Source organism: Capsicum annuum, chromosome 8 (assembly GCF_002878395.1).
Source record: "Capsicum annuum cultivar UCD-10X-F1 chromosome 8, UCD10Xv1.1, whole genome shotgun sequence".
Taxonomy (NCBI): Eukaryota; Viridiplantae; Streptophyta; class Magnoliopsida; order Solanales; family Solanaceae; genus Capsicum; species Capsicum annuum.
This window is the reverse complement of record NC_061118.1, coordinates 30,152,759-30,166,205: the sequence shown is the minus strand read 5'-3', so window position 1 is coordinate 30,166,205 and position 13,447 is coordinate 30,152,759. Positions and strand designations below refer to the sequence as shown.

The window sequence follows — 13,447 nt, the reverse complement described above, 5'->3', positions numbered from 1 at the left end:
CTAGAATTAGATATACATTATAGTACAGATAGGATAAATTATTATACAGAAATTTGTAACTCTGCAATTACTACAGGATAAAATAATAAATAAATTAATGAATATATCTTACGAAAAAAGTAAATCATTAAAAGATATCGAAACAAAATTTAAGGAATATCCACGCACAAATAAAAATAGATTTATTAGAAACCTAATAAATCTATTAAACATCCGCACCCACCTATTAAATATCAGAGCCCAGTAATTCCAAAAATACGGAAGCGAGATATATGTTAGAGTTTATGTTAGAGTTGTTAGAGTTATTAGAAGTTACCTATAAATTATTAAATTAACTATGCGAAGACCATTTAAAAATAGAGAAGCTTTTAGAAAAATTAAAGAATCTTTAATTAGAAATTATTCAGACTATATAAGTCTAAATAAAACAAAAGAAAACACACAAAGATTAGCCTACTTAATTACATTAATATCTAGTATAAAATCAAAATTAATAGACCATTTAAAATCTAGAAGAATGAAACACATATCACCTAATTATGATAAAATTAGATTTAGATATCCGCCAAGATATTATAAATATAATTTAAAATGAATAAAGTACAACAATACAAAGAATTAAAACAAATTATTTCTGAAAAACGTAAAGAATTAAAAATAAGAATAAAAAGACTACATTATAATATATTTGCCGGAGTTAGCAAAAACTCAATAGATACGCAAAAAGATGAAATATGAAAATTAGAATCACAATAGATAGTTTAGAATATATATATCAATATGAACTATTCACAATAAAATGAATAAAGAAGAATTTATAATAGATGAAAAAATATATGAAAACCACGAAGGATCAAAAATAAAAATAATATTTTTTAATCTAGGAAGAAGATATAAGAAAATAGGTGAACATTTATATCTAATGTTAGAAAAAGAAGAATTAAAATTAGAAGATAAATTAACAGCAATGGTAAGAATAGAAAAAGAAAATGAAGAAGAGCACCAAACACCCGATTACAAAAATATGAGCCATCATCACTATAGATGGCCCAATGGGTGATGAACCTTGTGAAAATACACTTTTTCAGGAATGACGTAACGTCTTCCACACATTTGGAGGCATAATCAACCGCTACCAAAATATATTTGTTCCTAAATAAACTCACAAAAGGACCCATCAAATCAATTCCCCATACACCAAAGAGCTCCACCTTAAGGTTAGGCTTAAATGGCATCTAGTGCCTGCCTGAAATACCACCATGCATTTGACATTTATGAAAAAATTTAATCCATTCAATGGCATCTCTATGCATGGAAGTCTAAGAAAATCCATATTGCAGAATCTTGGCGGTAGTCCAGATTTTTCCATGGTGACCATCGTAAGGCAAAGAGTGACAAGCTTCCAAGATATCATTTATTTCAATATCCATACACACTACCTAATAAATCCATCAGCACATTCCTGAAACAAAAATGGATCATCCCATAAATATCACTTTGCATCAAACAAAAATCATTTCTTTTGATGGTAACTTAGTCCCTCGGGGAGTACACCACTTGTTACATAGTTGGAAAAGTTGGCATATCATGTTTTATTATTCCCCTCGATGGACATGATCAATTCATTAGGGAAACCTTCATTAATTTATATTTCCCCATGCTTTTCATTATTTTCTTCAAGTCGAGAGAGATGATCAGCCACTTGATTCTCACACCCTTTTTGATCTATCACCTTAAAGTTAAACTCTTATAATAGCAAAATCTACCTAATTAAAAGAGACTTTGATTTTTTCTTGGATATGAGATACTTAAGGGTAGAATGACCCTTATGCACTACTACCTTCATGCCTAACAAATAGGCCTGAAACTTTTCAAAGACATATACAACTGCTAACAGTTCTTGCTCAGTGACGGTGTAGTTGTGTTGGACATTATTCAAGGTTTTTCTTGCATAGTATATAGGATGAAAGAGCTTGTTCTAGTGCTTCCCTAGCACCGCACCTAATGCAATACGATTTGTGCCATATATTATCTCGAACGGGGATAACCAATTTGGGGCGACAATAATAGGGGGCAAATGAGCAATTCCTTAAGATGTTTGAAAGCTTTCAAACATGCCTTACCAAAGTGAAATTTAGATTATTTCTTAATAAGTTTACACATGGGGTGTGCTATCTTGAAAAATCCTTGAAACGTCGATAGAACCAGGCATAGCCAAGGAAACTTCGAACACCTTTTACGGAAATAGGAGGTGGAAGCTTGGAAATTACCTCAACCTTGGTTTTATTGACTTGAATTCCCTTTCCTGATATCTTGTGGCCTAAGACGATCCCTTCTTTGACCATGAAGTGACACTTCTCCCAATTCAAGACAAGGTTTGTTTCCACACACCTTTCAAGCACTTTGTTCAAACGTTTGAGGCATGACTCAAAAGAATTACCCACTATCGAGAAGTCATCCATAAACACTGCCATAGAGTCTTCAACCATATTTGAGAATATTAACAACATGCAACGTTAAAAGGTTGTCGGGGCATTACACAACCCAAAAGGCATTCTCTTGAATACAAATATATCATATGGGCAAATAAAAGTTGTCTTTTCTTGGTCCTTCAGGGTGATACAAATTTGATTATACCTCGAGTACCCATCATAGAATTAATAACATCCTCTCCCAACAAGCCTATCTAGCATTTGATCCATGAAAGGCATTGGAAAATGGTACTTCTTGGTCCATGAGTTCAATTTTTGGTAGTCTATACATATTCACCATTCGGTGACCGATTGTATGGGGATGAGATTATTTTTTTCATTTTCGACTACCATTATGCCCTTTTTTGAAATATATTATACCGGGCTCACCCAAGTGCTATTGGATATAGGATATATCACTCCCACATTGAGCCACTCTATAATTTCCCTTTTTACCACCTCGTGCATGGGTTGGTTTAATCTTCTTTGGTGTTCCATACTTGGTATGTTATCTTGCTCGAGTTTATTTTTGTGCGAAAAAATGCTGGGAGCTATTTCGATGATATCCTTTATCGTCCAACCAATGGCCCGAATAATTTTTTTATCACCAACTTCAATGAATCTACTTTAAGGGAACTGAGGTCACTAGAAATGATGATTGGTAAAGTATCATCCTCCCCCAAGAACATGTATTTGATATGGGGCGGCAACGTTTTCAATTCATCCATGGGAGGTTCAAGGATGGATGGTTTTGCGGGTTGACTTTTGCAGTTATTTAGATCAAGATCTAACTTAACTGGGTTCTTGGTGTGAAACCCAAGCCTTGTTAAAGTTTCTACCACCTCATCATACTCCTCCACTTTATCTCTTTCATAATTCTATAGCACCCTAACCAAAGAATCATTTAACAAGCTCACATCAACGTGGTTTGACACTTCCCTATTAATAACATCAATCACCGAGATGACTTGTAAGTCCATTGGTTTTTTTATAGACTTGCACACATTGAAGGATACATCCTCATTATTTAATCTAAACTTTATCTCTCCAGACGTCACATCTACCAAAGCCTTCTCGATAGCTAAAAATGTCCTCCCAATGATAATAGGAATTTTGACGTCCATTGCACAATCCAAAATAATAAAGTCAGTCAAAGATGAACCAGTCCACTTTTACTACAACATCATGGAGGACTCCCATGTGCTTTTTGATAGATCGATCATTCATGAGCAACTTCATTTTTATGGGCTTTGGTTTTTCTAATCCAAGTTTGTGAAATATAGCATAAGGTATGAGGTTAACACTTTCTCCAAGATCACACAATGCCTTAGCAAATATAAACGTGCTAATGATGCATGAGATTGTAAAAGCACTGGGGTCATTCTTCTTTTCCATATATTTTCTTGTCATAATAGAACTACAGTGATGTGTCACTTCTATTGTTTTATCCTCCACAAGCCTCTTTTTTTATATCATATCCTTCATAAATTTAGCATGCCCCGGCATATCTTGCAATGCCTCAATAAGAGGAATATTAATAGAAAGGGTACTAAATTTATCTAAAAACTTGTTGAGCTTATTGTGCTCTCTCTTTCTCAAGAACCATTTTAGGAAAAGAGGATGAAGGAGGTTTGATGGCATAGAGATAATTTGACAATCATCAACTATTGGCTTTCCGATCAATAACTCACTTAACTTTGGCTCTTCATCATTGAATCTTTTTCTCTTCACCTTTGTCTCCTCCCTATTTTGTATTTCTTCACTCTGCTTTTCCATGAGATACTTTGATATTTGGTTTACTTTTCCTCTATTTGTTGGATGGCATTGGAGTGAGATATAACCGTTTGGTAGAGCATGGAGTATTCACTTTGCATCTAATTTACCATTTCACCGGTCTTCTCAACACTACTTAAGATCCGTGCCAAAATATCTCTATCAATTTCCTCTTTCCCTTCATAATGTACCATACTTAGACTTTCCCAGTTCTAACCTTGATTCTCGTATTGTCCTTGTGGGAAAAGATGGAAACCCTTCGAGCTCTTAAGTACCATACCTAACTTTTCACCAATCACCTCCTCCTCCGCATCTTCACAAAGTTTAACTTCTTTTGCACTTATCACACTTACACTTTCCATTTGGTCACCCAACATATGCTCAAGTAGGAGTTTGAGACATGACATCACTTTGACCATCTTCATATCATCTCTTCCTCTTTGTCTTTTTTATCATGGTACACAAAGGACGAGGAGGGAGCTCCCATGGCCACCTCGACATCTTCTATGTCCCAACCCTCACACCAAATTGCCATTTGGTCTAAGAGTTTTGAAATAATCCCCTATGAAGAGTTGATAAATGATCCACCAGATGCATTGTCCACTGTGGCCTTATTTTTTTGGTCCAATTCTCTATAAAAGATTTGGAGAAGCATCATCTCTGGCATCTCATAGGTGGGGCATTTTAAAAGTGCTTCCTTGAATCTTCCCCAAGCATCGTACCATGATTTTTTGTGGTATTAGTGGAAATGAACAATATCATCCCGCAACTTCAACATCCTAGATAGTTTGAAGTATTGACATAAGAAGGCCTCCATGAGATTTGTACAAAAAGTAATAGATCCGGTGGGCAAATACCATAGCTATAGCATTGCCTTTCCCATGAGAGAAAATGGGAAAAAGCGTAATCGGATAGACTCGTAGGATATATGTGCAACATCGAATGGAGCACAGACTTCCATAAAGCATTTTAAGTGGGCATTCAGGTCTGCATGGGCTTCACCCTCGAAAAGTCCCTTTAAGTGGAGCAATTACATCATTACACTTGTAATATAAAATACTCCATGCTCCTCGGTGGGGAGAATACGAATATCACTTTCATGATCTCCGTCCCCAAGATAAGCCGAGTCCACGTGACTCATAATGATTTGGGAAAACTAATGTTTTCCTAATCAAAGATCAAAAAATACAATTAAATTAAATTAAATTAACTATGGGTGCACCCAAGTAAAAATCACACTACATAAGCTAATCTATATTTCACTCATCGGCAACGACTCCATTTTCATAACATTCAACTCACTCCCATATTTGAGGGGTGAGGTAGTTATTGTCAATAACCCAACTAGAGTTAGGGTCGAATCTACAAGGAGCAAATTATAAATTTCAAGTCATATGGCTGCTCCAATTACTAAAAAGTTACCCGAAATGATAATAAACACGACATGTAAAATAAAATAGGGGGAATTTAATTTGGGATTGGTTTGTAACAATTTTCTACTAACAAGACAGAAATGTAATACTTTTGATTTTAAATTAATATTCGAGAAGATCTTGGGATTATGTCAACCTAAAGGTAAAACATATGGGTTGAAGATGGTTTAGCATGAAGCTTAGTTATTAACTAAAGGATAGGCTAGGTCAAAATACATTTTGGTGAATCCTTTAATAAAACCACAATGATTTTACCCATTGGCTCTTTCGAGCACCTAAAAAGTGTACAATTCATAAACACCCAAATCCACAAACAAGCATCCCTATTTATATCTAAAATTGCAAAAGAAAGTAATCCATAGGCTTAATTGTTCATCATTGTCTTGTACCCCTATAACCCTCTTTCTAGGATGTTATGGGTTATCTCATGTTCACCTTAATCACTCTTTCAAGGAGGTTGAAGGGATTCTAGAGTTTGGGGTTTTCACCCGTCAATTCCATTTAGAGATTTGGGGTTTTCACCCAAAAATTCTAACTCATCAACTCAAGCAATGGTGGAATCTATACTAAAAAACTAACAATCATGCAAACACAATAACTCCATACAAAATTACACTTTAGTTCAACATAATCCCAAGACTAAAGAAACTAGCTACTCATGAGATTTAGGGGAAAAGACTTTTACCAAGTAATTCTTCTATCATATACATAATAATAGAAGGTAAAATAATCTTCAATTCAACATTTAAATTTCACCAATTTCCTCTTAGAATAATATTTACAATAACTATGAATAATAAATTTTTAACCCAAAATTATAGGGTTCTTCCTCTTTTCTCTCTCACTTTTTCCTAAATTTCTCCACACCTCTCCAAAAAGTGTGTGGATACTCTATAGAAGTATTGAATCAGCTATTCGGATTGTCAAAAATGCCCTTACTCATTTATCCTACTGATCAGTTACTGCAAAGCATTGACTGTGATCGCGCAACCGCGGTCGTATCTATGATTGAGTGTTTGCGGTATGTTGGCTGTCTTGATAAACCACGATCGTATTCCTTCGACCGAGATTGCATTACCCAAGGCTTTGTATGTTCTCTACTTAGTTGACTGCAATTTGGGTGTTCTGACTGCAATTACGGTATCCAAGGTCATTTCTGCTCAGAGTCATTAGCAGCACTTTCTTGATTCTTTTTGATCATATCAAGCTTTGATTCACATCTTTCTGTCTTTTCAACTCTATGCCTGGAAGGAGTGGATATTAGTGCATTTAATAATAATTATGTGTTATTGATTCATTTAAAACAAGGTAATATATACGAATAATGAGTGAGAATAAGTGGTAAAATTACCACTCATCAGGATATCTCTTATGAGTTAGAGTTACAAGAAAGTTGGGGAACTATTCATCTTGTTTTTCATGTGTCTATGCCAAAAAAAATATATTAGATACCCTTCATTGATTGTGCCTGCTGAGGATGTTGGTGTTACTAATTCTTTGTCTTATGAGAAAGTCTCGATTGAAATATTAGATGGGCATATTCGTAGATTAAGGACTAAGGATTTAGCATTGGTGAAGGTCTTTTAGAGAAACCAAAAAGCGGAAGAAGCTACATAGGAAGTTGAGGAAGATTTGAAGGCCAAGTACCCATTCTTGTTTCCTGTGTTGGATGAGGGTTCTTGAGGTGTGATTTTAGTTTTCCTCTTATCTCATCTTAAATTTTTCATTTAGTTCTGATTTATTCTTACTGTTATCATGCTAAAAATATCCTACCTCATCATTTGGGGACACATAAACCTAAGTGGGATAATGTAAGACCCCGTACAACTTTGATGATTATATATTTGACCCTCTCATATTCATAATGTTGATTGTTGACTTGAATAATTTTTAGAGATGTTAAAAGGGTATTTTGAGAAAGTTTTTAAATTTTTAGAAAGGGTATAGGTTCTTTTTGGGACCCTAAGGCGGTGAGAAACCATGATATTAGTGTGTCACTGAGGACAAGCTCTACGATAACCAATTTTTGTTTTTTTAACATGGGGTGATGATCTTTTGGTCTTTTTAACCCTTGTACGACCTTTAAAATAAAATAACCACATTTCCTTCAGTTCTTAAAGATCAAATCAATCTCTTTCTTTCTTAAGCTCAAAACCCAAGAATATTTAAGGGTTTATAGTGAATTCGTCATCCGAGCTCTAAACATCAAATTTTTTCAATTCTTTATGTATTTCAAGAATATTTTTCTTTCTCTAAATTTAAATTTACAATGTGGCATTAATTGAATGATTTCCATCTGATTTAAATGGTTGGGTTTGAAATTGGGTTGAGGGTTTTTGGTAGTTAACATTTGAATTACTTGTCCAATGTTTTGAATTGATTATTCATGCTTTAAATTGAAGTTTTAGGGACTAAATTGGTGCTTTGTTTTAACGGTTGGAATAGGGGACATGGGTTTCCCCAAATTGGATAAATTTTGGGTTGGTAATGTCACTAACCTCAACCCACTTTATTATCTTTATTTTAAATATAGACAATTGTACGATTTAACTTATTTTTTAACTAATTTCATTGAACTAAAGGAAAAATTGATATAAAAATATTTTGGATGTCTTTAGTGGCTATGGATTGGATTTTAAATGGAACTTGGAAGTCAATTTGGTTGTGTGGATTGGGTTGGCATAATTATATTATCTTGAAAGCATATTGGTATAATGATACCAAATTTGTAACTGCCTTAATGAATGACTCCTGGGTTACTGGTTTTTTTTATTGGCAAATTATTTTAATTTTACCTTAAAATGAATTGTATACTTCACTGTGAGGATGTAAGTCTTGGGGGACGAACACTGGAAATAAATTTTGCCAATGTTAGGGATCTATATGACCGTGTACTTGGTGCACACTTGATATATATGTTTTTTGGGATAGCAATAGCATTGTTGGTTTTAGCTTTCCCTTGATTTTTCCTTAGTTCATATGGCTAACATGAATTGGGGTTATTTCTGTAAGGAGAGATGAATCCATATAGCCCATGGGTGCCATTACGATGGGTCGAGCTACACAGTTTAGGTTAATACATTAAACTTTCATGTTCATGACCCTTGTACCCATCTTGTCATCCTACATATATGTATATAAATGTGGTGCATATAGTTTTTGATTGAATTTTGGTAATTGCATTATTTTATCCTTATTCCATGAGTTACATGGTAGTTCTTACCCCACTAATCATCCCTAGATAGTACATCATCTCATGATGTAAGGTCTGAAGGGTTTCTGTTACTCATTTACAGTACTAGGTGGTTGAGTACTTCTCTGGATTTGCTATGAAGTAGTGAGTCTCTATATTTTGAAATGCCTATTGTTTAATTATTTTTATTCTATCTTAGAAGTTTCTTGGATTTTCTTTTGGTCATGGCTGGGTCATGTCCCGACCTGTATGCATTTTTGGTTTTAGAGGCTTTTGTGGATAAATATAAGTGGGATTATTGGTTTTGACTCTTAGAACTTTTATTTGACTTATTTATATTTTATTGCTATTTTAATTGGCTTCCACTTTATTATTATTATGCCCTTGAGGTTTATCTAGGGGGGTGGTCTTAATCAATGGTAGGCTTGAGATACCTGTCATGACTAGGCCCTGGTTTGGGTCGTGATAAACTTTGTATCAAAGCAAGGTTCAGGGCATTGGTTGTCTACAAATTTGTGTCGAGTAGCATCCCTTTTATAGATATGTAGCACACCACACTTATAAGATGGAGGATACAAGGAATTGAGGAATGTTTCCCTTTCTTTTGTCCTTTCTCAAGCTTTTGAGTCTAGTGTCATAAAACTTCTCTAAATCCTAGCTTCCTCACATTTCAGATCATACAACCCAAAAGATATGACGTTCATAGGAATTCTACTTAAAACTTATCTCACTTGAGGAGAATATAGAAGGGACTCATTGTATTTATGGAGTACAAATATGGTCTAGGGATCCTGCTCCTGATTGTACTGCTCCATGTAGGGTTCCACCAATCCCTACTATTCCTCCTCGGGATTCTTAGTCTAGTGAAACTCATGCTAAATCACCTCTGGGAGATATCTCTAATGTGGAGTTCCACCAGTCTATTCATATGCTTACTCAGTTGGTGGCTTTACAATCTCATCAGTGTGATAATGTTGGTTTTGTTGCTTATTTATTTGAGGTCACTTGGGATGACCAGTTTATAAGCTTAAATCCCCCAACCTTTATAGGCTCTAAGGTTGAGGAGGATCCTCAGGGGTTTGTTGACGAGATGGAGAAGACTTTCTTGGTGATGCATGATACTGATTATAAAGGCATAGAGTTTACTATGTATTAACTGAAAGATATAACTTATTAGTAGTACGAGGAGTGGGAACAAATGAGTGGTGATAATGCTGAGCAGGCGATATGGGATGAATTTTTAGAGGCCTTTATAGATCACTTTTTTTCTTAGAAGTTTAGGAAAGCTAAGGCCGAAGAGTTTGTGAACTTGAAGTAGGGAAAGATGAGTATGAAGGAATATGCTTTGAAATTTCAGCAACTGTCCTGTTTTGCTCTGGAGTTTATGGCTAACATGAGATCTAAAATGAGGAAGTTTGCATCTGGTTTGTCCCAAGGTTTGGTATTGGAATGTACGACGGCGATGTTGAACAATGATATAGAAATCTCCAAGCTGGTGGTTTATATGCAGTAAGTAGAGGATGAGAAAAAAAGTAAGTAGAGATAGAAGAGAGGTAAAACAAGAAGTTTAGATATTTAGAGCAGGGTACGGGTCATTAGAAATATTGGAGAGATGGTAGGTAGTGGAGTAAGAAGAAAAAATTGGGAAGTTCTTATTTGACGGCTAGTACTCCTTATCCTAAGCCTTCTGGTGATCGACGTTTGAAAACTAGAAGTGGTCTGAAGGAACAGGGTGCCCAGTCTCAAGTTAGTGTACCTCAGTCAACCACACCTAACTCTCCTTGCCCTTTTTGTGGGAAGCTTCATCATGGGTATTGTAAGGAGGGGAGAAATCAGGGGAATAATTATGGTTAGCTTGGTCATATATAGAGAGATTGTCCTTCGGCCAGGGTTGACACTAGAGCTAATAAAGTCTTGATTTCTACTTCTTCATTTATTGCTCTAAAGATTTCTACTTCATGTACCGACACTAGATGTAATTGTCTCTTTGCTCATTCTACTCCTCAGTAATTTGAGGGCATCCCCTAATATTGTCACTGGTATGTTACAAATTTTCTCTCGTGATGTTTATTATTTTCTTGATCCGAGTTTTACCCTATCTTATGCGACACTTTATGTGGTTGTACATTTTGGTGTTAGTCTTGAAAATATTTTCGACCCCTTTTCTATGTCAACTCCAATAGGTGATTCTATAGTTGCTAGAAAAATTATAAGGGTTGTATGGTCTCAATTCTTACTAGGAAGACATTAGTGGATTTAGTAGAACTTGACATGGTAAATTTTAACGTTATCTTAGAGATAAATTGTCTCTATTCATGCTATGATTCTCTAGATTATAGGACTCAAAAGGTTAGTTTCCATTTTTCTAATGAACCGGTGATTTCATAGGAGGGGAGTTCCTTAGTTCTATAAGGGAGGTTTATTTCCTATCTTACATCTTAGAAATTGGTTTCAAAAGGGTGTCTATATCATCTAGTTTAGGTTATGGATTCTGACTCTAAAAGTCTTTCCTTGCAATCTCTCCTTGTGCTTAAAGCGTTTCCTAAAGTTTTTCCCAATGACTTTTTTGGAATTCCTCTCGATAGAAAAATAGATGTTGGGATTGATCTTTAACTAGATACCTATTATATTCCCATTCCTCCTTATAGGATGGCTCTGGCTGAACAAAAGAAGAAATTAATGTATCTTCTTGATGAGGGTTTTAGTCATCCTAGTGTTTCTTTATGGGATGCTCCTGTACTTTTTGAGTGAAAAAAGGATGGGTTTTTTCAGATGTGTATAGACTATCATCAACTAGACGGAGTATTTGGAGTGCAAGTTTAGTGACTTAAGGCAGGAAGATGAAGTGGTGGTGAGATTGGATTCCTAAGTTGTATGTAAGAAGAATAGTTTTAAATATCTTAGGTCTATGATTCAAGGGAATGGTGAGATTGACGAGGATGTCTCTAATCATATTGGAGCTGGTTGGATGAAGTAAAGGCTCGCCTCTGAAGTGTTGTTTGATAGGAAAGTGCCCCTTAGGCTTAAAGGCAAATTCTATAGAGTGGCAGTCTATTCAGCCATGTTGTATGGAGTGGAGTGTTGGCCTATCAAGAACTCCTATATTAACAAATTAAAGGTGGCAGAAATGAGAATGTTGTGCTGGATGTGTGGGCTTACAAGAGGGGATAGAGTTAGGAATAAGATTGGTCTGGAGAAGTTGGGAGTGGCTTTAGTAGAGGAAAAGATGTGGGAAGGAAGGATGAGATAGTTTGGGCATGTGATGAGGAGGGGCGCAGATGCCCCAGTTCGCAAGTGTAAGAGGCTAGCCTTAGATGGCTTCAGGAAGAGTAGAGAGAGGCCAAAGAAATACTGAAGGAAAGTTATTAGACATGACATGGAGTAGCTTCAACTTACCAAGGACATAACCCTAGATAGAAAGGTATGGAGGTCACAGATAAGGGTAGAAGCCTAGGGTGAGTACATAGGTTGTAGCAAGTAATTAGAAGAGTCCTTGTTTAGTTGGGGTAGTAATCGTAGGACTGTTTTGATAGGTAGGAGCCGCTAGTCAGGAGAGACTGGGTATGGTAGGTGGCATTGGTCTGTGAGTGTAGGTTACCACTAGGCAGGTACCCTATTCCAAATTTTATTTTTCTTATTTCTTATATCTTATGGCTCTTAGTTCCCCTATCCTGTATTGCTCTGAGTTCTATTTTACTATTTTTGATTCTTTACTTTTGGTCCTACTTCACATTTCATTACGACTTTTTTTTTATCTTGAGCCGGGGGTCTATCAGAAATAGCCTCTCTACTTCTTTGGGGGTAGCAGTATGGACTGCATATATTTTACCCTCCCGAGACCCCATTATGTGGGAATACACTAGGCTTGTTGTTGTTGTTGTTGTATAGACTATCGTAAACTGAACAGGTTATCATGAAAAATAAGTATCCTCTTTCTAGGATTAATGACCTATTCGACTAGTTTTAGGGTGGTAGGTGTTTCTCTAAGATTGATCTTTAGTCGGGCTATAATCAGTTGAAATTTAGGAGGTTGATATTCCAAGATTAATTTTGAAAATCGGTACAACCATTATGAGTTATTTGTTATGTCATTCGGGATAACTAATGCTCCAGCTGCTTTATGGATCTTATTAATCAAGTGTTTTAGAAGTTTCTGAATTTGTTAGTTATAGACTTTATTAATAAAATTTTTGTGTACTCTAAGAGTGAGAAGGATCATGCCAACCACCTCCAAATTATGTTGCATACTCTTTAGGATTAGAAATTGTATGCAAAGTTTTCTAAGTGTGAGTTTTGGTTAAATTCTTTGACTTTTATTGGGCTTGTAGTTTCTACTGATGGGATTATGGTGAATCCACAGAAAGTTGAGGCAGTTTAGAAATACCTAGACCTATGACTACAATCAATATTATGAGCTTTTTGGGATTGGTTTGGTAATATAGGAGGTTTGTGCTGAGTTTCTTATTTATTGCTCCTCCGCTAACAAGGTCGAATCAGAAAAAGGTTATATTCTTGTGGTCCAATTCTTATGAGGGTAGTTTTGAGAAGTTGAAGGATAAGTTTACTTTTGTTCTAGT

General features: G+C 35.5%; 1 protein-coding gene across 1 annotated transcript in view; it reads right to left on the bottom strand.

The window, feature by feature from the left end:
* The window catches only part of LOC107879003 (cyclin-A2-2-like), a 21,172-nt gene extending 16,566 nt beyond the window's left edge, over window positions 1-4,606 (bottom strand). The window contains exons 1-2 of the mRNA XM_016726139.2: window positions 4,525-4,606; window positions 4,355-4,422 (exon numbers count right to left, since the gene is read on the bottom strand). Coding sequence (XP_016581625.2) covers window positions 4,355-4,422; window positions 4,525-4,606 — 150 coding nt within the window. The remainder of the gene's footprint in view (window positions 1-4,354; window positions 4,423-4,524) is intronic.
* Window positions 4,607-13,447: the final 8,841 nt, after the last annotated feature.